At 35.9% G+C, this 24,434-nt stretch overlaps 1 protein-coding gene across 2 annotated transcripts in view; it reads right to left on the minus strand.

The window, feature by feature from the left end:
* LOC129281607 (sorbin and SH3 domain-containing protein 2-like) overlaps positions 1 to 20,072 on the minus strand; it is a 32,908-nt gene extending 12,836 nt beyond the window's left edge. The window contains exons 1-9 of one of the 2 annotated variants that reach the window (XM_064113189.1): positions 20,000 to 20,072; positions 19,551 to 19,715; positions 15,131 to 15,183; positions 13,933 to 14,047; positions 12,162 to 12,281; positions 3,473 to 3,590; positions 2,133 to 2,443; positions 1,191 to 1,228; positions 539 to 705 (exon numbers count right to left, since the gene is read on the minus strand). In XM_064113189.1, the coding sequence (XP_063969259.1) occupies positions 539 to 705; positions 1,191 to 1,228; positions 2,133 to 2,443; positions 3,473 to 3,590; positions 12,162 to 12,281; positions 13,933 to 14,047; positions 15,131 to 15,183; positions 19,551 to 19,715; positions 20,000 to 20,023 (1,111 nt within the window). In that variant the 5' untranslated portion in view covers positions 20,024 to 20,072. Of the gene's footprint in view, positions 1 to 538; positions 706 to 1,190; positions 1,229 to 2,132; positions 2,444 to 3,472; positions 3,591 to 12,161; positions 12,282 to 13,932; positions 14,048 to 15,130; positions 15,184 to 19,508; positions 19,716 to 19,999 lie in introns of both variants that reach the window. The other variant, XM_064113188.1, reaches the window with a different exon arrangement.
* Positions 20,073 to 24,434: the final 4,362 nt, after the last annotated feature.

Here is a 24,434-nt window from a genome sequence, read left to right on the forward strand (position 1 = left end):
AATTATGGTAGGGATGGATTCCATACAGTTGAGATTGATTTCATCAATCATACATGTAACTCTTTGTAAGACGGGGGCCTCGTCACCACTGGTTTAACCCTAACTAGGCCGGGCTTTTTTGGCTGTTAATTATGCTAATTATGTTAATTATGCTAAAATCAATTGATTTCAGCGCTTTAAAGTAAAAATAATCATATCTTTATGAATAAGATGAGAAAACTCAATTTGCATTGACTTTGTACACAAAATCACGTTTTGAACAATTTTTGGTCTGACATGCACTTACAAAATGTTGCGTAATTTTGAAACCGCTTTCCCGGGCGTCGTAAATTTGGTCTCAAAAGATGCGCGAGACTTAAAAGCGAGACTCTGCGAGTGACACGGTCAAAAATTTTCGTGCGGCGGAATGATTGCAGAAAATGTTGAGGGGGGGTTGAATCAACCCCCCCCCCCCCCCGGCCATTTTAGGGTTAAGAAACAGCCCCCATATCATGGATAATATTGTGCCATTTCATAGAAAATATTTATGATAACTTACATAGTTTCTCTACATAGTTTCCAGGGAAGGTACCAAATTGTCCCGTTGATTCCGAATATCCTACGAACCAGCCATCATCGCATTTCTCCATGACAACCACCGTCTCCCCTTCCCTAATCTCTAATTCATCATCGTTGCCAGGCTTGTAGCTATACACTGCACGGAATCTGAAATGGAATAAAAAACAAGAAGGCGAATGGGTATGAAAGTAATGATGGATGAATATCAGAGGGGAGAAAAAAGTGTTCCTTCTTTTCAATCTTCTAAACAAAAGAAGAGAAACATGAAATTTGCAGACAAGTAAATGGACAACTTGGGACTGTTAATATAATCAATATATTAGTCGGTCATCAAACATACAGAAGGAAGCTCCATAATATCATAAATATTTATAGCTCACCTTCCCTCAGTACTGGTTCTTTTACCTATGACACTTTAAACACTTATCTTTAAAAAAAAAAAAAAAACTGTTCATGCAAAATCATACAAAACATACAACAAACCTTTTTTAAATTCAATACCATCCATACCATAGAATTTTAAGGACATACAGTACATACTCATATTATGTACATTGTAGTAATGAATTGGAACAGTGACAGACACTTTTAAAATTTACCAATATTCAAGTGACTTTAAAGCCTTTACATACCTTTCACCATCAGGCAGTCTTTGACGAGAGCCAGCATTCTAAACAGAGAATAAAAAAAAAACAATAGAACATTTTTTACAAGCTATCAAATAACATCGAACAACCTGTGGTTGTAAAGAGAAAGACTTATAAGATGCATTCTTATAGCGTTTTGGCCCAGTGGATTAGTATCTGACTTTGAAACAGAGGGTCGTGGGTTCGAATCCAAGCCATGGCGTAATTTCCTTCAGCAAGAAATTAATCCACATTGTGCTGCACTCAACCCAGGTGAGGTGAATGGGTACAGGGCAGGAATTTCTTCCTTGAAATGCCACCACGCTGTAAAAGGCTGCGGGGCTAAAGCCAGGGTAATAATATCCAAGTCCTTTGGAAGCGCATAGGGACGTTATGACATAATGTGATAATGCGCTATACAAGAACTGCGTTATTATTCTCTGAAATGTACATGTAGAACTTCTTATACCTAATCAAGATGTAAACAGAATGTCAGTCCCACATGCATACATGAATCAATCTTAAATCAAGCTTGTTCATTGGATCTATGAGCGATTACACGAATGAACTGTTTTATCTTATCATCACTGATCATTATGATATTTGACCTTTGACCCACTCGACCACAAAATATAACCCAAATCATTGTCACTCTTGGGCCCTATTGAATAAAGGTACATGTAACTGCTATCATGGTGACTTTTTTTATAGTAGAAATGAAGTTGAATTGAAATATAAAACTTTGCCATCCAGTGGTAACTCATCACATGTAATATTTCATTTTGACTGGCTGTTGAGCAATGTTACCATGGTTACCATTGAATGGCAGAGTTACCATAACAGTAACTTTCAATTTTTTTTTTTTTTTTAATTCATACATAGTGGTTTGAAATCTTCATTGCCTTGCCAATTTGAAGATTAAAAAGATCCTGTGTTGATAATACGTACCTGAGTTTGCCTACCACCTGCGGGCTGCATCCCCCTCTGCACACCATCCCGTGGCCCTTGACCCGGCCGGTGCTGCTGGGAAGGCTGCGATCTACCCACCGCAGGCGTGTCCGTCAGGTAAGGGCTGGTGTACTGGATAGGATTATCCACCTGGGTTGAGGGCGACCGGGGCGCTTGGGTGGAAGGCGACCGGGGTGCCTGGGCGGAGGGAGACCTTGGTGCCTGAACAGAGGGGGATCGGGGCGTGGGGCTCAGTGGACCACGCCCTGAACTGGAGCTGATAAGAGACTTTGGTACAGGCGACGAAATCCCTGGTTAGCAGATTGAAAAAAATAATAATGCACAATTCATGATATTTTCAATTGCGTACTTCTGTTATTGTGGGTTGAATTATTAAAGTCCTTGCAAACTCCCCCTTAAGGTTGCACCCCAAAAATAATACGGCACTGGAGGTAACCACGACAGGCAAAAGAGTTCATGACAATATATCTTCCTGTGGTAATCCAATGTACATGTACATCAGGGCCCCGTCTTACAAAAATTTGATCCAATCAATCGTTACTCTATGGACATCCATCAGTGTCATAATTTTTTCTACAGGAAAATTTGCACAATGTCTTTTGTAAACAAAGAGAAGCACAGCAAATTTTCAAGAAAACAATGAATGCATAAATATACATCATAGTAAGAAAATATATTGAATTAACATGCATAATACATGTTGATGTTCCTGGCTTTCCATAATTGCGATTGATTGGATCAATTGCAACTCTTTGTAAGACGGGCCCCAGATTCTTGAACGGTATTGTCTTTCTCAACCTAGCTCACTTGGCCCTTCTCACGCTCGACATAAACACCAACACCAACCAATTCTATTCAACTCCAACCCGATATCAACATTGTAATTGATAACACTGATTGTATAGATGCATTGAACTTTCCATGGCATGATCGGTATTATCTTTCTGAATCTAGCACAGTATTGAAGCTCAGTTCAGCAGCTCTTCTCGCACTCAACATCTACACCAATTTAGAGATCAACACTGGACGATTTCAAGAACAGAGTTAAAAAATCTGTTAATGGTGTTCTGGCAACACCAACACCGGCCACAAAAACGTCTTTTGCATTCTGTACAATGAGATTTCCCCAGATATCTTTTTTATCAGAGATTCATCACCCCAAAATAAGATGCGTTGGCAAAGATGTATTGTCATGGGCTATCGATACATACAGTGTAAGCTGTAAGCGAAGTTTAAAAGCCCTCTTATCACTCAACACCAACACCAAAACCTATCCCAATACCAACACCAGCCACACACTAAATAGATGACAAGCATACCTTGATGTGGCTCTCTGAGGACATCCAGGTAAGCCACTGGAACGATACCAGCCTTGTTACCATGACGAACCTCCCACCAGTTAGCATCGATCTTCCTAACCAGATCTATGATGTCACCCTGGATAGACAAAGATAGAAAGATTAAAATGATTATTTTGCTTGGCTCAAAAGATAATATCTGTCCATTGAAACCCTTTAGTATAAAATAATATTAACAATATGCAGCATTTTATATAGCACTTTAATAATATGGTTCAAGCATTCAAGATATTTCTTCCTACCGGGTACCCATTTACACCTGGATGGGGAGTAACAAATGTAGATAAATGCCTTGCAAAAGGACCCAAGTGCTGCAGTGGGATTTGAACCAAAGACCTTGTGGTTAAAAGTCCGGAGACTTATCCACTGTGCCACGACACCTCCACACACAGAAGTATGCCATAAACTGTCAACTAGTATCTAATCAATCATAAAATTGATTGTAACCCAACTCTTAAGAAGACTTTTGGAATCTTGATTGATAAGAATAGGTTATTGGAATGCAACTGAAGTAAATTTCTTAGTAAAGCAATATATATTGGGTGATTTCAAGTTCGATGTCGGTGTTGGAAGCACATTCTGGATTGCGTTTCCTAGCTCAGAAACCTATTCTGAGTAAAAACGAATAATCAAGATCACAATATTGACAGCCCAACATAATAGTGAGTGACTCTTCAGGACCATCTTAATTTTATATTTTATACTCATGTAAAAATTGACCTAACACCAACCCAAAGAGGTCAACACTGAACTTGAAATCACCCAATCACTTAATCAAAATACTGGAATAAAAACAGCTCTCATGTAGGACCATCTTAATTAGGTGGTCTGTCATTAAGATGACAGATCACCTATTATATTCGTCAGAATTTTCTTTATTTTTATTGCCAAATCTTTGTCCACCTCTATCTCAAAATCGGGCATGTCAATTTCCTTGATTTTCATGTCATGTATGGGCATCATTATGGACATGGGAATGGAAACTTTTCAAGGTTATCAAATCATGATGACGTCATCTAGGCGCCATTTTGTAAAATTAAATGATTGATCATATCATCGCAACTAATCATCAAAAATCATCCATATTTGCATCATATCAAGTTCAGGTGACAGGTCATCAGGACATATCATCAGAGGTCATGCAAAGGTCACGACGCGCACGTACGCGCGCGTTAAAATTTTAAATTTCCCCAAATCGACCGTGGTCAAGTTTGGGTACGTTTCTGGTCATTTTGAGCATGTCAAGAATTTGCGCGCGCACAGGTATGCGTGCGCGTTCTTGCACCTACCATCGTTATGCATCTTCGAGTCACCATTTCTTTCATGTCTTTCCATTGTCCATTATCTTCTGATTAATTTGATACCTCATTCAGCCTCTTACGACCAATAATACGGGAATGCGCGTCCATTCAAATTTGCATTACGCGCGCGTAAATGGGCTAAAATATGCCTATATAAAATTCACTGTAGCTCTTCAGGGAGTCCGTTGACCCCAATTTTTCTTTTCATATTCGAATAGAGTATGAATAGGAGATATGATTTCATGCCACATTTGACTCTTAATTACATCGTGACGTCATCAAAATGGCGTCGGAACTAAGAACAAGTGTTTTCTGTTTCATGATGTCACCATAGTCATTTAAATTGATTTTAATTCCGTAAATCTTGGTCTGTTCTCGCCAAATTTTCAATATGTTTTAGCTTAGAATGTATCCTTTAGACAATATATCCACTGTTTCATTTTAAAGCTTGTACTATTCTCAAAACTAGAATTTGTAGAGTTTTGTCATCATGCCAATTTGGAATTGCAAGAATGTACATTCAATGTCAAGTTGACAAAATGTTTCCTATTTTGCTCTCTGTGCTTGTCGAACACACTGTGGCCGACTGGATAACACACCTGACTGGTATACCAGGGTTCGGTGGTTCAAACCTCGCTAGACCCCCGTTTTTTTTTTTTTTTTTTTTTTTTGGTCCTTTTTAGGTGGTCTGTCATTAAGATGACAGATCACCTATTATATTCGTCAGAATTTTCTTTATTTTTATTGCCAAATCTTTGTCCACCTCTATCTCAAAATCGGGCATGTCAATTTCCTTGATTTTCATGTCATGTATGGGCATCATTATGGACATGGGAATGGAAACTTTTCAAGGTTATCAAATCATGATGACGTCATCTAGGCGCCATTTTGTAAAATTAAATGATTGATCATATCATCGCAACTAATCATCAAAAATCATCCATATTTGCATCATATCAAGTTCAGGTGACAGGTCATCAGGACATATCATCAGAGGTCATGCAAAGGTCACGACGCGCACGTACGCGCGCGTTAAAATTTTAAATTTCCCCAAATCGACCGTGGTCAAGTTTGGGTACGTTTCTGGTCATTTTGAGCATGTCAAGAATTTGCGCGCGCACAGGTATGCGTGCGCGTTCTTGCACCTACCATCGTTATGCATCTTCGAGTCACCATTTCTTTCATGTCTTTCCATTGTCCATTATCTTCTGATTAATTTGATACCTCATTCAGCCTCTTACGACCAATAATACGGGAATGCGCGTCCATTCAAATTTGCATTACGCGCGCGTAAATGGGCTAAAATATGCCTATATAAAATTCACTGTAGCTCTTCAGGGAGTCCGTTGACCCCAATTTTTCTTTTCATATTCGAATAGAGTATGAATAGGAGATATGATTTCATGCCACATTTGACTCTTAATTACATCGTGACGTCATCAAAATGGCGTCGGAACTAAGAACAAGTGTTTTCTGTTTCATGATGTCACCATAGTCATTTAAATTGATTTTAATTCCGTAAATCTTGGTCTGTTCTCGCCAAATTTTCAATATGTTTTAGCTTAGAATGTATCCTTTAGACAATATATCCACTGTTTCATTTTAAAGCTTGTACTATTCTCAAAACTAGAATTTGTAGAGTTTTGTCATCATGCCAATTTGGAATTGCAAGAATGTACATTCAATGTCAAGTTGACAATATGTTTCCTATTTTGCTCTCTGTGCTTGTCGAACACACTGTGGCCGACTGGATAACACACCTGACTGGTATACCAGGGTTCGGTGGTTCAAACCTCGCTAGACCCCCGTTTTTTTTTTTTTTTTTTTTTTTTGGTCCTTTTTAGGTGGTCTGTCATTAAGATGACAGATCACCTATTATATTCGTCAGAATTTTCTTTATTTTTATTGCCAAATCTTTGTCCACCTCTATCTCAAAATCGGGCATGTCAATTTCCTTGATTTTCATGTCATGTATGGGCATCATTATGGACATGGGAATGGAAACTTTTCAAGGTTATCAAATCATGATGACGTCATCTAGGCGCCATTTTGTAAAATTAAATGATTGATCATATCATCGCAACTAATCATCAAAAATCATCCATATTTGCATCATATCAAGTTCAGGTGACAGGTCATCAGGACATATCATCAGAGGTCATGCAAAGGTCACGACGCGCACGTACGCGCGCGTTAAAATTTTAAATTTCCCCAAATCGACCGTGGTCAAGTTTGGGTACGTTTCTGGTCATTTTGAGCATGTCAAGAATTTGCGCGCGCACAGGTATGCGTGCGCGTTCTTGCACCTACCATCGTTATGCATCTTCGAGTCACCATTTCTTTCATGTCTTTCCATTGTCCATTATCTTCTGATTAATTTGATACCTCATTCAGCCTCTTACGACCAATAATACGGGAATGCGCGTCCATTCAAATTTGCATTACGCGCGCGTAAATGGGCTAAAATATGCCTATATAAAATTCACTGTAGCTCTTCAGGGAGTCCGTTGACCCCAATTTTTCTTTTCATATTCGAATAGAGTATGAATAGGAGATATGATTTCATGCCACATTTGACTCTTAATTACATCGTGACGTCATCAAAATGGCGTCGGAACTAAGAACAAGTGTTTTCTGTTTCATGATGTCACCATAGTCATTTAAATTGATTTTAATTCCGTAAATCTTGGTCTGTTCTCGCCAAATTTTCAATATGTTTTAGCTTAGAATGTATCCTTTAGACAATATATCCACTGTTTCATTTTAAAGCTTGTACTATTCTCAAAACTAGAATTTGTAGAGTTTTGTCATCATGCCAATTTGGAATTGCAAGAATGTACATTCAATGTCAAGTTGACAATATGTTTCCTATTTTGCTCTCTGTGCTTGTCGAACACACTGTGGCCGACTGGATAACACACCTGACTGGTATACCAGGGTTCGGTGGTTCAAACCTCGCTAGACCCCCTTTTTTTTTTTTTTTTTTTTTTTTGGTCCTTTTTAGGTGGTCTGTCATTAAGATGACAGATCACCTATTATATTCGTCAGAATTTTCTTTATTTTTATTGCCAAATCTTTGTCCACCTCTATCTCAAAATCGGGCATGTCAATTTCCTTGATTTTCATGTCATGTATGGGCATCATTATGGACATGGGAATGGAAACTTTTCAAGGTTATCAAATCATGATGACGTCATCTAGGCGCCATTTTGTAAAATTAAATGATTGATCATATCATCGCAACTAATCATCAAAAATCATCCATATTTGCATCATATCAAGTTCAGGTGACAGGTCATCAGGACATATCATCAGAGGTCATGCAAAGGTCACGACGCGCACGTACGCGCGCGTTAAAATTTTAAATTTCCCCAAATCGACCGTGGTCAAGTTTGGGTACGTTTCTGGTCATTTTGAGCATGTCAAGAATTTGCGCGCGCACAGGTATGCGTGCGCGTTCTTGCACCTACCATCGTTATGCATCTTCGAGTCACCATTTCTTTCATGTCTTTCCATTGTCCATTATCTTCTGATTAATTTGATACCTCATTCAGCCTCTTACGACCAATAATACGGGAATGCGCGTCCATTCAAATTTGCATTACGCGCGCGTAAATGGGCTAAAATATGCCTATATAAAATTCACTGTAGCTCTTCAGGGAGTCCGTTGACCCCAATTTTTCTTTTCATATTCGAATAGAGTATGAATAGGAGATATGATTTCATGCCACATTTGACTCTTAATTACATCGTGACGTCATCAAAATGGCGTCGGAACTAAGAACAAGTGTTTTCTGTTTCATGATGTCACCATAGTCATTTAAATTGATTTTAATTCCGTAAATCTTGGTCTGTTCTCGCCAAATTTTCAATATGTTTTAGCTTAGAATGTATCCTTTAGACAATATATCCACTGTTTCATTTTAAAGCTTGTACTATTCTCAAAACTAGAATTTGTAGAGTTTTGTCATCATGCCAATTTGGAATTGCAAGAATGTACATTCAATGTCAAGTTGACAATATGTTTCCTATTTTGCTCTCTGTGCTTGTCGAACACACTGTGGCCGACTGGATAACACACCTGACTGGTATACCAGGGTTCGGTGGTTCAAACCTCGCTAGACCCCCGTTTTTTTTTTTTTTTTTTTTTTTTGGTCCTTTTTAGGTGGTCTGTCATTAAGATGACAGATCACCTATTATATTCGTCAGAATTTTCTTTATTTTTATTGCCAAATCTTTGTCCACCTCTATCTCAAAATCGGGCATGTCAATTTCCTTGATTTTCATGTCATGTATGGGCATCATTATGGACATGGGAATGGAAACTTTTCAAGGTTATCAAATCATGATGACGTCATCTAGGCGCCATTTTGTAAAATTAAATGATTGATCATATCATCGCAACTAATCATCAAAAATCATCCATATTTGCATCATATCAAGTTCAGGTGACAGGTCATCAGGACATATCATCAGAGGTCATGCAAAGGTCACGACGCGCACGTACGCGCGCGTTAAAATTTTAAATTTCCCCAAATCGACCGTGGTCAAGTTTGGGTACGTTTCTGGTCATTTTGAGCATGTCAAGAATTTGCGCGCGCACAGGTATGCGTGCGCGTTCTTGCACCTACCATCGTTATGCATCTTCGAGTCACCATTTCTTTCATGTCTTTCCATTGTCCATTATCTTCTGATTAATTTGATACCTCATTCAGCCTCTTACGACCAATAATACGGGAATGCGCGTCCATTCAAATTTGCATTACGCGCGCGTAAATGGGCTAAAATATGCCTATATAAAATTCACTGTAGCTCTTCAGGGAGTCCGTTGACCCCAAATTTTTTGTCACTCTTTTATATATTCAATATTTCATTTGGAGATTTTGTAATTACGTCAATTTTAAGTTATTAGTAAAAATTACATATTTCCGCAACAAACGTCAACGTACTTGACCGTATCTTCGTTTTTACTGGTCAGTTTTCTTTCAAATTTTGATATCATATAGTGAAGACAATTCTCTACAAATAACGTGTGAATAATTTTGACTTTTGACCACAGCATCAATGTGTTATGATGTGTTTAAATTTTTGCAAATTTTTTCTGGACGTAATTTTTGCGAAATTCTTTAGAGAAATGTTTCATTAACCAATTGTACAGTCTTCCTGAAAATTTCAAGCCCACTTGCCTTGCATTTTTTTATGTAGGACAATTTTTGTAATTTTGCCGGAACTTTTTAAGGGGCAATTTTAACATTGTAAAACATCATTTATGTATTTTTTAGTAAACGCTGCAATATTTAAACGCTATTGGGTTGAAAATTTTCATTCCGGACATTTTGCGGAAATTCCTGGATTTTTTTCTGTTTGTTCATTTTTACTTAATATAACATATAACAAATTTTCAGGTACCTTCTGTGAAATGAAAAAATTGTGCAATTTAGTTAATTACACATGTTCCCGAAATTTTGCGGGAAAATTGCCAGTATTTGAATCTTTTACCTGACTTTTTTCAGTAAAAATCACCAAGAAAGAATTTTCAAGTAAATGTCAAAGTCATACACAATTAATAAATGGATATTGAAAATTTTTGACGGAAAATATTATTTGAAATGTTTAAAAATTTTCAGAAATTTGGAAAACATTTACAAAAAAATCTGGTTCTTTTATCAAATACATCACTCATGAGTTTTGATGTGAATGCTGTGAAATTATAGCATTATGAAACTTCTCATTAAAATCTATTGAAATGTAGCAGAAAATTTGAACAAAAATATTTAAGATATTTTAGCTTTTAAAAAGTATCACCTATGAATTTTCAAGTATTCTGTGAAATTAATACCCACTGACATTGTGAAATGTCAGTGGGTGAAATTTAAAAAAAAATGCTCAAAGTACAAAGAATTTTTAACAAGAATTTGCATAAAAAACATCAAACTGTCGATTAAAAATTAGCTGCTGTGAAAATTAAGACGCCTTTCATTGCGCAATTTTGGAAAGCCAATTTCGGTAAAATCGTCTGAGATTTTTGGAGAGTTTTTAAGCCGGCATTTTACGTGCTCCTAACTTTATTTCGTATTTAACATATTGCATTATCACCACCATCATTATAATCATCACGATTGTCATCACTACATTTATAATCACATTTAGCAATGGTCAAAATTTATTCCTTTGATGTCTATGATCAAGATTATCAATCATATCAGAATGATTCATTCCCGGGATTCATTTTATACAACATTAGCCGACAATGAATGAAAAATCATGACAGACCACCTAATTCGTCCGCATGACGAATTAAAATCTAGTTTTATATTTTATACTCATGTAAAAATTGACCTAACACCAACCCAAAGAGGTCAACACTGAACTTGAAATCACCCAATCACTTAATCAAAATACTGGAATAAAAACAGCTCTCGTGTAGGACCATCTTAATTTTATATTTTATACTCATGTAAAAATTGACCTAACACCAACCCAAAGAGGTCAACACTGAACTTGAAATCACCCAATCACTTAATCAAAGTATTGGAATAAAAACAGCTCTCGTGTAGGACCATCTTAATTTTATATCTTATACTCATGTAAAAATTGACCTAACACCAACCCAAAGAGGTCAACACTGAACTTGAAATCACCCAATCACTTAATCAAAATACTGGAATAAAAACAGCTCTCGTGTAGGACCATCTTAATTTTATATTTTATACTCATGTAAGAATTGACCTAACACCAACCCAAAGAGGTCAACACTGAACTTGAAATCACCCAATCACTTAATCAAAGTACTGGAATAAAAACAGCTCTCGTGTAGGACCATCTTAATTTTATATTTTATACTCATGTAAAAATTGACCTAACACCAACCCAAAGAGGTCAACACTGAACTTGAAATCACCCAATCACTTAATCAAAGTACTGGAATAAAAACAGCTCTCGTGTCGGACCATCTTAATTTTATATTTTATACTCATGTAAAAATTGACCTAACACCAAACCAAAGAGGTCAACACTGAACTTGAAATCACCCAATCACTTAATCAAAGTACTGGAATAAAAACAGCTCTTGTGTAGGACCATCTTAATTTTATATTTTATACTCACGTAAAAATTGACCTAACACCAACCCAAAGAGGTCAACTCTGAACTTGAAATCACCCAATCACTTAATCAAAGTACTGGAATAAAAACAGCTCTTGTGTAGGACCATCTTAATTTTATATTTTATACTCACGTAAAAATTGACCTACATGTAACACCAACCCAAAGAGGTCAACTCTGAACTTGAAATCACCCAATCATTTAATCAAAGTATTGGAATAAAAACAGCTTGTGTTCCTACTCACCTTATTGACTGAAAGCTCATTGGCCGTTTCTCCTTTGAATTTATACTTTGCTCTGCCCTTCCCTTCCGCACTGGGTGCATTAGCCTGAAGGTTCCTTGCTTCTTCAATGCTAGTCACAATCTAAAAAGATGTCAAAGAAATTGAATGATATGAGATAATTCTTTTATCATAGATTTCTGTTAATGGTAACTCCTGTAGGAACTCGGCAGAACAGTTTTATGCTGGTAAACGCCAAGCTGGTATAGCCACTTACCTAGGAAACATTTTACGTCTAGGTTAATCAGTCGTAGTGGCCGACGTTATAGACGACAGATATTACTCTTGGGCCTTTTTTATCAAAGTGGAGAATATGGCAGAGTTGGGATTTGAACTCTGAACCTTGCGATTATGAGTCCGATGCTCTAACCACTAGACCACACGACCTCTACAATGCACACATGTAACATTGTATTGATAAGACTGTACCACCTCGCAATCTAAGAAAGCCTTTTTGCAGTGTCCTAGTTTCCAGTTGGTATCAAAGCAGTTTGTTGTCTTCTTTTATCTTCATACGAACATGACCCCCCCCCCCCACCCTCCATGATCACTGTATTATTAATGAATTCTATTTTGTGATAAAATTATTCCATCCCATTTCACAATTCTATGGGTTTTTTTGTGGTGTGGCTTGATTAAACTGTTATAACCCTTTACAAAATACCAGTTATTAGCGTTTCAGTGGTGTCATGATTCGCGACCTACATGGTAGAACAATTTTCAAAATATTAACAGTGCGATTCGGGACGCATTTGCCAGTGATATGCGCTTTACCGTGTGAGTAAAAAAAAACTTGACACCTCGTAAACTCCCAATTTAAGAAAAAAATATATCATGAACACACCATTATTATATATGGCCTGAAAGAATATCTTCTCTTGAATAAGTTGACATCATATTTATGTGGTATGTGTTAACGCTTGAATAATCAGGATATATTTTTTACTATGATGTAAAGTTCGATTTGCGCGAAAGAAAGGCATGGCCGCAATGAATGAATCCAGATGCCAATGATGGCATTATCCTACATGAGTTAGTAAACATATTTGCAAATCCTTTTTCAATAATATCTACTTATGGATTGATACTAAAACGGTATTTATTAAACAATCATAATGTTCATTCTTGAAAGGTGCAACCCTTGCAGGATTATGACATCATTGACATCTTGGCCCCGTTGTACAAAGAGTTACGATTGATTGATCCGATCAATCGTAACTCTATGGAAATCCATCAGTGTCATAATTTTTTCTACAGGAAATTTTCAAAGTGTCCTTCGTAAACAAAGGCGAACACACCAAATTGTAAAAAAACACAATGAATTTGTGTAATTTACGTCATATCTAGAAAACATTGTGAACAAACATGCATAATAGATGTTGATATTGCTGGCCGTCCATAGTTGCGATTGATCGGCTCAATCACAACCATTTGTAAGACGGGGCCCAGGATTCATTCATTGCAGTCGTGCCTTACTTTGGTGCAAGTCAAAATTTACATCACGGCAAAGAATACCTACATGTACTAATTACCCAAACATGAAGACATACGTACCACATAAATATGGCATCAAATTATTCGGGAAAAGATACTCTTTCCACCCGTAACCGTATACAATGATTATGTGCTCACGTTGTGTTTTTTTTCCCTTAAATTGTGGATTTGTGAGGTGTCAAAGTTTTTTTACATGTTGGTATCATTATTATTAACAAGAAGCCAATCATCACCAACTCACCTCTACATATGTTCTCGGAAGGATGCCTTTATTACCATGATGCTCTCCCTCCAACCAATTGTTATCAATCTCCCTCGTCAAATAAATGGTATCACCCTTCTTGAAACTCAGCTCCCTGCAATGTAACAACACGTATTCAATTAGTTGTCCACCTCACATGATAGACACAACAGATGAAAGATTCATGCATGAATTTAGATACCTTAAAGGGGAATTCAACCCAGGTGGAAATTGCTTTCAAAACACAGGTGTCTACATTTGTGGAAGTTTTGATTTAAGTACATTATATGGTTGTTTGTACGTCAAAGAATTTCATTCAAAATTCTGTTAATTGTATATATATCATTAATCGGTCAAGCCCCACATTACATTGCAATAGTACTCAAACTTAAAACCCAATCACATAGTCGAAGCTTGCAAATTTCCACAGATAAATTATTGTTCCAGATCCCCTTTCACAAGTCACACTTGGTGATCGTGCATGTGCACTTGCTGCCCCCAAACTATGGAATAGCCTGCCAATTGACATAAGAAGCTCTCCATCATTGACTATCTTCAAAAACAAAATTAAAAACATATCTCTTTAGTTAAGAAAATTGACTGTGTAGAATTAAGTTAAAGGAGCTCTGAACTAGCGCAGCTGAATATACATGTATTCATACAAAAGCTGTGCTATACAAATTAATGTTTATTATTATAATTTAGGCCTACAGTGTATATGCGATTTTGCATTTGAAAAATATTCCACGAAATGGCACAAGAGTGCATGTCCTGTAAATTTCCTGAAAGAAAAGTTACACAAACTAGCATATTACAGGCAGGTAATTGAGATTTAACTCAAAACAAGTAAAATTTTACTTTGGCGGCAAATTTGGAAGTTTGTGCCTCTTGACCAAATCATGCCTGATAAAATACATTATTGATACCATTTCTTTATTCAAGAAAAGTAGCAAATACAAATGTAGCATATACAGTGTACACGAATCAATAAATTCAACAGTAGGAGGATTGGCTGTTGGACCATGTTACCATGGTAGATACCATTGAAAGGCAAAGTTACTATAATAGTAACTTTTACTCAACGGGGCCAAGGCCAACTACTGTAAAGGGAAAAGACCCAGCTGTGCACACTATTCATAGAAAATATGTAAATTCTGGAATTGTGCATTCCAATAAGTTTTTGAATATATGTACTTACTTTTTGCTTTGTGCAGTGAAGGGGTACAAGGCTATGGCACTGGCTCTTGTCAACTAAAAAAAAAAATAAATAAATAAATAGAACATCATAAGCATGAAACAAATGAAATGTACAGAGGTGAGGTGAAGTATTGAGGACTGTATCAATGATCTAGTACGAGGTTGAAATAACTATTAAAAAAAACCCAAAAAAAAAACATGCCGCTTCTTGTTTCATAATGTATCTGTCATACTGTGGGCCTGTTTTAGTAAATCAGTATTCTAAAAAGGCTTTATGAGTACTCTTACATGTACATGTACATGTACATGCATTTTATCTTGTTATAAATTGCATCTCAAATACCGATTCATAATAATTTTAGTGGTGTTACAATGCTGTGACATTACAACACTATTTCACATAGTTATGATGCTTATCAGAATACCGATCACTTTGTGTCCTTCGAATGCAGGTTATACTGCTACTCGTAATTCATGAGCATTTTTGTGTTGTTACAACATGGTAACCTATAATGCAGGTAATAATGCTTCTCAGAATACCAATCCATGAGCATTTTACAGATGTTACAACCCAGTGATATGTATAGTGTATATATGTATAACATGAGTTGTAGCAGTGCTTGTGGCAGTTTTCATAACACCATTCCATGACCTATCAGCATAATCCTCTGGCCCTCCCATGCAATACGGACTCAATGGAAAGAGCTTCAAGCACCACTGCTGGCCTAATGGTCAGTGATCAGCGTGACCTTTTACTTTACTCATTCCGTGGGGGTCTGATGATGCAATGTCAACAATAACAAGGGAATACCTTGGGATCATGTGCACTGAAGATCGGTGGTTTGTAGATTGCCGGGGACCTAAGCAGTGAAAAAATGTCTGTACGTGGGGGCTCAGGGTGCCCCGAAATGCTCAAAAGAACCAGGGAAAATTAAGAGAGAGCCCCTGATAATACCCATTTACTACAATGTTAAAGCTTGTCCAATGTTGCTGATTTAGGCATTAGGTTGTGAAAAGTATCCCTTAAAAAAAAAAATCTACATTTTTAACCATCAAAACAAAAACCTGTATGTACTCAAGAAGTTAATTTATTAATCAATTAATTTAATTTAATTTAATTTATTTGTTATTATTATATTTTTTAGAGGGAGGGGGGTTGCTTTATGAATGTGTTTTTTCAGAAGCATTGTTAATCTCAAAGGTATAAAATTGTATAAAATGCATCCCTCAGATAGCACACCAATTGGAGACCCTGTGTTTGAGGAGGATCATCAACTTTTGCACAAGAGTAGGAGCAAACCTACTCTCCAACTGCCCACACACCCACAACTTTAGTTATAATGGGAAGAAAGACTCGCCGGTCACAGTGGTTCAGTTCGCTCTTTGCCTCCCAGGCACGGGTGATGCAAAAAAAATAATGAAAATAATTATAGGAGTTTCAAGACCATCCCTCCAAAAAAAAAAAAAAAAGTTAGGGGCTGTTAAAATGGTGGGGGCAAGGAGAGCAAGAAAAGGAAAGTATTATGAGGAGAAATGTGTCTAGTAGATGTCTTTTCTCAATAAGAGTCAAATTTGCGAAGGGAAAGTTGTTCACATCAACAAGACTGTAAGGAAATAATCCACTACACAACACAGCACAGCAAATAGATAAAGGTTTGAGATAAATATTCATTGTTTCATGACTAATGTAGGCTGCATTCAAGCAACACCTTAGACGCTAGAAGGTATCCCAAAGTGGTTCAAATAAAACATTTACGTTGGTCGCATTGAAGTGATATTATGGTGGCCACAAAAACGCCTTTCTCCAAAGCACAACATGAAATTGACACGGTATAAAACTTTGATTTGAAAGGCAATTCTACAGACCCATGGTCGTCAAAACATCGCTTTATGAAATGGCGATCCGAATCATGGTTCTATGATAAACCTGAACCCAGTTCAGAAATACATTGTTTACAGGGATAGAACTTACATAAGGATCCACTCTCCATCCTCACCAATGCAGGGAGATACATGTTGATTTTGCATGGATCCTACTCTTTTCTGATCATTGTTACAATGAAGATCGCAAATAACATACATGCAATGAATAGGGAAATTCCATAAAATACATGTAATTGAACCTTTTTGTTTGTACATCTAACCCCCATTTTTAGACATTCCTCACCTTACTTCATTACTCCAAAACATCACAATAAGCCTGTTCACGGTTGTAAACTGCGCACGAGCAGAAAAAGATCATTGGAGACAACCATGAAGGTGGAGCACTTTCAAATTCACTGACATAGGCATTTGTGATTTGATGATTATTCATGTATTCCTTTCAAAATATTTATCACATCCAAGCTGAAGAGTATTAAATAGAGCCTTCATAATCACTGGTATTTGACAGTAGCCTAAACAATAGTCAAATGTGCCAAAGGCAGACAATACATGTAAAACAGATTTCCAAACTTTATCCCTGATGTACTATTCTAGTCACCTGGTCTATACAATGACTTTTGTTCTTAGAATTTGAATACTCTACCGGTAAAGCTTACGCAACATCTGCATTTGAAAATGATAGTGCTTATCCTAATGAAAAATCACAAAGGTCATTTGAGAAAAGTTGATCATGAGCTAACCGTGAACTGGCTTATTGGAGAGCATTCCATCTTTCAGTAGAACTAGGATGAATTACGCTCTTTATAAATATGAATGTTATTAGAAACCTCAGAGTCACTGATTAGCTCAAAGTAGGAATCTGTTGATAAGGTACATTATCAATTTTGATAACTTATTCCTTTCCACTTTTAATAATTTGTATTCATTCCCTCTCATGCTTGAGCTCTATAATAGATTCCTACATTACAATATGTGGCACCACGATGCAACTTTGGAATGTGTGAACTTATATACACCCTCCATCTATGTAGATCACTTACTATGTTAATAGATCTATCTCTTCGAAAATCCACCTGTCTTAGCCCATCACATACTAGTAGATGTATGGCTAATGCTGACCAATTTGTACAATTCATTATACATGTGAGCAAGAGACCCCGAGGGAAAGGCCAACATTAATCACAATGTCTCTCTTTCAAAGTGATTATAAATCTCACTTAAACTCTAGCTTTCCTCCGCTCATTTAGATTTTTTTCAAGCAAAATGATCAACTTTAATATAGATTGTTAGAGAATAGTGAAAGAAAATGATAAAAAAAAGTTCCTGATAATGTTCCAGCTAAAAAAATAAATAAAAAGAAAAAAAATCGGAATGGCACAGCAAAAAGGGAAAGGAGAAATTAACATCAAATCATGCTCATCTTTCAAAATATTTGGCAGTATTGCTAAGTTTTTATCACAGAGAATAAGGCATAGTTTTTGAATGACAGGTATTTTATAGCAATGGTCTTTTCTACATGTATCTCTACTGTAACTTTTTCAAATCTACATGTACATATTTCTGTATAACTACAAACCATTTGATGGTATCTACATCTTTCTATCACTATTCAACGTTTTCTTTCTACTTCTTCTAAATCTCTCCATCCCTATCATAATTTTGCCTATATACATGTAGGCCTATGAGTCTATCAAATAACCTACATGTACATGTACTTGGTAGCACTCATCAATATACATGTATATCATCTACAAGCATTATTTTTTCTACTAAACTTGCTCATGTTTTTTTTTTATGTTCTTCTTTTATCCACATGTATCTATCTCTCCACGGCTACGTCCTTAAATATCTTCCTCCGCAAATACCTAAATCAATCTACATTTAAAAGGATGTTATTCTTGTTACTGTTCTGCGTATCTTTTAATGAATTCTTAAGAAAAAAGCTTTATTTCGATGCAATTTTGAAAATTCTTATCTTTTAAAGTTCTTTTCAAACAACAAAAGTATGATACTGTATTGAATGCCTTGAAGTGTTAATGGTTCTGCCAAACGTTAAAATTGTCTTATTAATATAACACCAGTTCGTGCAAACTGAAAAGGAAAAAAAAAAGAAGAAAAAAAAACCGAACAAACTGAAAGCCTTTGATCTTGCATCTACTGAGTGCTAGAAAGGGTCATCTCTCTTTCATTTTGAATAGCTATATTGAGGCAATGCCCTTTCTGCTCTCATTAGACTCCCACCCTTTGACTACTGTATTCTGTCATTCCCATATGTATTATGCAGGGACTAGCAAGTTCCGGTAAGCCAAGGATTAACTTGCTTTTGCAAAGTATTAGATATACAGCAGGCTTGGATGCAAGAATCTCATATCCTTGAAGTGTAAAAGCACCACCACCACTGCATGTCCGTGCTAGCTGGATCGACACCAAGCCTTTTTTTTATCTTGGTTGTCCATGTTCCATGCCCGTGCTTTAAAAACCTTAATTATCCCCACCTTATATTCGAGAGAGGGAGTACGTTCAACTTTGGGCAGTACCTCCTGTTTGGTTGCCGTGACGGTGACAGGTGGCGAGAAGTCAAAGTCATCGAAACGATCGTCCGAGATGGATGGCGACTTGATGGGTAGGTACTCTGGAAGACTCTTGTTGTATGAAGCATCGGGCTCTCGGACCGGTCGGGGCTTCTTTTCGCTGATGTTCTTCTATAATGAATAATAATAATAAAAATAGTAACATTTATATGATGATTAATAAATTTAATATGTAGTATGCCTAACAATTGAGTATTTGACGCTTGTTGGAATGCTCCCCCGGAAGTAGAGAAAGTGCATGAATTTGGTGCGGTCATGCAAGGATCCAGTGACCGGGGTAATAATAATTGCAATGTAAAGTGCTTAGAAACCAACGTATGAAGCGCTATATAATTTGTAACTATTATTATTATTATCATTCATTAAAATGTTAATGTGATAGTTTGAATACTTACGTCTACTGCTGGGAACTGGTTCATGTAATCATATCGACTGTCTTGCGTTACAGGCTTGGTATTAGTAGATGCTGTCAAAGATTTTAAAAAAATTGTAAAATAAAATATCAGCTATTAATACTGAAATAGTGACATTATAAATTTGTGACCTGAAAAAAGGGTCTCCAAAATGGATTGTAAAAGGTACGATTAAATAGTAAGAGTAAAATAAAACAAAAACAAAGAGGTGACATAATTAAAACAATACAAAAAACAACAACATACACAAGTACAAACAATATACAGAAAAAAAGAAAAAGTTATACATTACTTGCACTCTCTCCTTGATTATCATTATAAAAGGAAGAAATGAAGAAAATATAATTTCTTGGGTAGAATGTCTTCGAAAGTCAGTAAATACATGTGAAGAAAAATATTATACTTAACCTATACAGAAATCTAGAGAATCCATTTGCAATTCCAGGGTTGCAGAATGGTCGTTTCAAGAAACTGTTCATTATTTCTTTGATAACAAATACAGAGATTAAAAATGATTTTACATTAAACTGGATTTATATGGGCCTATATTCTATCAAGAGCCTGAGGAGGTGGGGGGGGGGGGTAGGGGTGGGAATGGAGGGGTGTATTGGAAAGAGGCATACATGTAGGCTAGATATGCCAATGACCTTCAGTGCCATATGTTTTCTCTCATCACTTCTGTATCAAAGCCTTCAAGGTGAAATTACATTCCTCCCACTCTCTGTTTTCAGTATTGAACACTTCCAAATGCCAACATCGAAAAAGCTTCTACATGTACACAATAGTGGCTTAAACATCACTCATTATACAATTGACTATCAACACATCCTTAATGTTTTTGAAGAAATTGACCCCCCCCCCATAAAAAGGGGCGGAGGAAAAATTGATTGAACTGGGCTACATTGCAAAACATTCTTTGCCTTGCTTTGTTGTTTGTTCTCAGCTTATCGTCATATATATAAGTTGTATTATTTCGATATACATGTATGTTGCATGTAATTTTCAAGAGATGTTCAATAAATTGAAATGAATTTATTTGAAATTTATTTGAATTTTCCACATTTTTATTTATTGAATACAATTTTAGTATGATAATCATTAAGGGATATCCAACATATGTCAAATCTAAAAAGAATTGTTTCAGTTTATAAATTGTAGGTGAATATAAGAAAAGGCAGATCCAGATGGGTCAAACTGTCATACAAAATGAACGAGAACAACCCATCAATCAGCTCAGGAATGACTAATTACATGTCATTGGGGCCAATATTACAACTTTAAAATAAGGTGAAAGTACACATCTGTCCTCACTAGATCATTAATAACTCATTAACTATGGTTCACTGCCTCTGCTTCTTGATGAAGTCTCAATACATATACTGGATGATACTCATTAAACGCTTTCATACCCACCCCATTATAGAAAAAAACCCATCTGACAAAGAGTTGGGAGATATTCAAAATAAAACTCAAACTGACATACCGTACATGACTTGTAGTGTAATTATTAAAGAGATATAAAATTTAGATCAATCTACACGCATAATATCACTTTGTGAATGTAAGACTGGATGATACTCCTAAAGCGATTTCATAGCCATCCCATCACAGAAAATATGGACCCCATCTCACAAAGGGTTGATTAAATTAAAAATAAAACTTAAAGAGAGACACATGACTTGAAGTGTAGTTAAAGAGCTATAAGTATAAAGTTTAGATTAATCTACATGTATAATATCCCTTTGTATATGTAAGACTGGATGATACTTCATACCCATCCCATCACAGAAAATACTTGGAACCCCTCTTACAAAGAGTTGTGAGAATTCGAAATAAAACTAAAACCGATATACATGTGTAATGAAAGGGGAATCCAACCCAAATAAAAACTTGTTTTTATAAGAAAAAGGAAAATCAGACAAGTTGATAGGTGATAGTCTGAACAATATTGGACACAGAACAAGAAAGTTATGAATTTTTAAAAGTTTTAAATATTGGTAATCACTATACTCATGAAGACTTCAAATTGGCTGCATATGGGATGTTATAGTGATGTAAGGCAAGGACTACTCTTCCTAGTACTCCAATACATATTATGGCTAAAATGTCATTTTCCCCTAAAGTTTTATTTCAAATTATATTTTTCTTTCATGAGGACATTAAACAATATACTACCTGGGTTATATTTAGATTACTGCCCCAGGGGAATGGGTACTTAGGAGAAATTAAGAGAAAACCACAAATCCCTGATAATAAAGTACATGGCCTATGGGAAAGTTGTCCTTGCCCCTTGTCATAATTTACTTACCCAGTTGCCAATTTGAAATCTACATACTATTAGTGATCTCAATTTTAAAGCAGCTATAACTTTCTTATTGCTTGTCCAATTTCTTTCAAACTTTCACCATTCATTTTAATTTATTTTTCTCCTTCTCAACACAACATTTATGGCCAAGGCTGGATTCCCCTTTAAATGGAAATTCTAGATCAAGCTATCATATCACTTTGTAAGACTGGATGATACTCCTAAAGTGATTTCATACCAACCCCTTCACAGGGAATGTCTGGACCCCATATTTCAAATTCAAACATAGATTGACCTCAAACAGTGTACTTGAAAGAAACTGAAAATTTTAGATCAGGCTTTCATATCACTTTGTAACACTGGATGATACTCCTAAATATAAAAGTCAATTACAAATAGTCAAAAGAGGTAGAAAATTTAGAGTAATCACAATTTGAGAATGATTTGAAATCTCTGTGGTAACCATCAATCACAATTATTTTAAGACTTTTTCTCTAAATGATTGCTCACCACTACTACTTGAATTTGGCTCTGAAAATTTGTGCAAAGTAAGAAATAATAATTTGTTACATGTATGTCTAGACAAAATTTAGAAAGGTATATTTAAATCTGTTCTGTTAGCCACTCTCCAACTTCAATCTCAATTGGAAAGACTACAACCAGTCAAATAACATGCCATTAATTTGAAAAATGTTTTGTATCGATATGGCGTGATTCTTTATGATATAAATGGGTTGTTTATCTTACAGCACCTGCTATTTGTATGTTATCAGCTTCTTATTTCAAGGAATAAGATAATGAACAGGTGCAATACATATCTGATATGATGATTTGATGCTGATTGTTTCCAACATGGACTTTTATTCCAACATCGAAAGCCTCATTCAGATATACCATGCCCCAAAGCTAAGCAACATTTTTTTTTCTCATAAAGTTCAAACATTCAATTAACACTTCAAGTCTGTAAAAAAAAATGAACTCATGACTTTATACACAATACATTATGATGACATCGATCATGTAATTATTGCAAATTTATGCCATCAAACATGTGATACCACATAATGATTTCATGTTATTTTGAAGAAGAAAAAAATAGGTGGCAAAATTCGTAAATAAGCTGGATAAAATGAATAAAAGAAAGGGAAATTTATTTCAAATTTGTATCAACTCTTTCAGCATTTTCAGCTGAAAGCTCTTCTCCAAAGGGGTGTAACAACAAAAAAACTATAAGGCAAGATTAGAAAATAAGCCCAACAAATAAATCAAGAGATCAATCGGTAAATAATCTTCTCTGCAATTTATATTACATCTGTCCATTACAAAGGAATGCCAACAGAAATTCTAGCAGTCATTGCTGTAGTTTGGTATGCACTGAAATACCGCTATAACAGTAGGTGGTAAATTCAGAAGTGTATCGGTGACCCATAAACAAAAACACAAACCTCCCTTGTACCAAACAATCATATCTACCATGGCCATTGTAGGCAATTGGATGAGTTCAATTTTTTTTAAGGTCGTGAAGAGTAGTGGTTCATATATGTAGAATATATGGCATAAAACCGATCAAAAGCAGTTTGTAAATCCTCAGCACCAACAATCCCATGATTTAATTATGATTAAGCTCCATTGTAGAATAACGCATCGCAAATCACAAAAATAAAACACAAATCATTTAATGAACATTCAAGTTATTTTTCAGAAGGGTCTATTTTTCCTCATTTCAAAACAACACAGTACAACAATTATTGTCAATAACTGGTAAGACTGAAATAAATCATAGAAGAGGAATGTGAAAAGATTGCACCGACCCAACCGCGATTTGAAACCAAAATACTGGCTGGCACATGTATCGGATTTTATTTATATAGGTACCCCACAGCACAGGTAGTATTAAGAGGCTTTATCAATGGGCTAATGAGAAGATATAAAATTACATAAACAGGGCTTAAATTAATCCAAGTCCATGGAAGGCCATGGCTGTGCATGTAATATGGTGCCCATTTAACTTCTTTTTCCAATTATGCGCTGTAATGCCCTATGATAGTGTGACTTTGCCATAAAAATAATAAAACCTAACTCCTACCTGACCTGAATGATGAATGCAACCAT

Source organism: Lytechinus pictus, chromosome 18 (assembly GCF_037042905.1).
Source record: "Lytechinus pictus isolate F3 Inbred chromosome 18, Lp3.0, whole genome shotgun sequence".
NCBI lineage: Eukaryota > Metazoa > Echinodermata > Echinoidea > Temnopleuroida > Toxopneustidae > Lytechinus > Lytechinus pictus.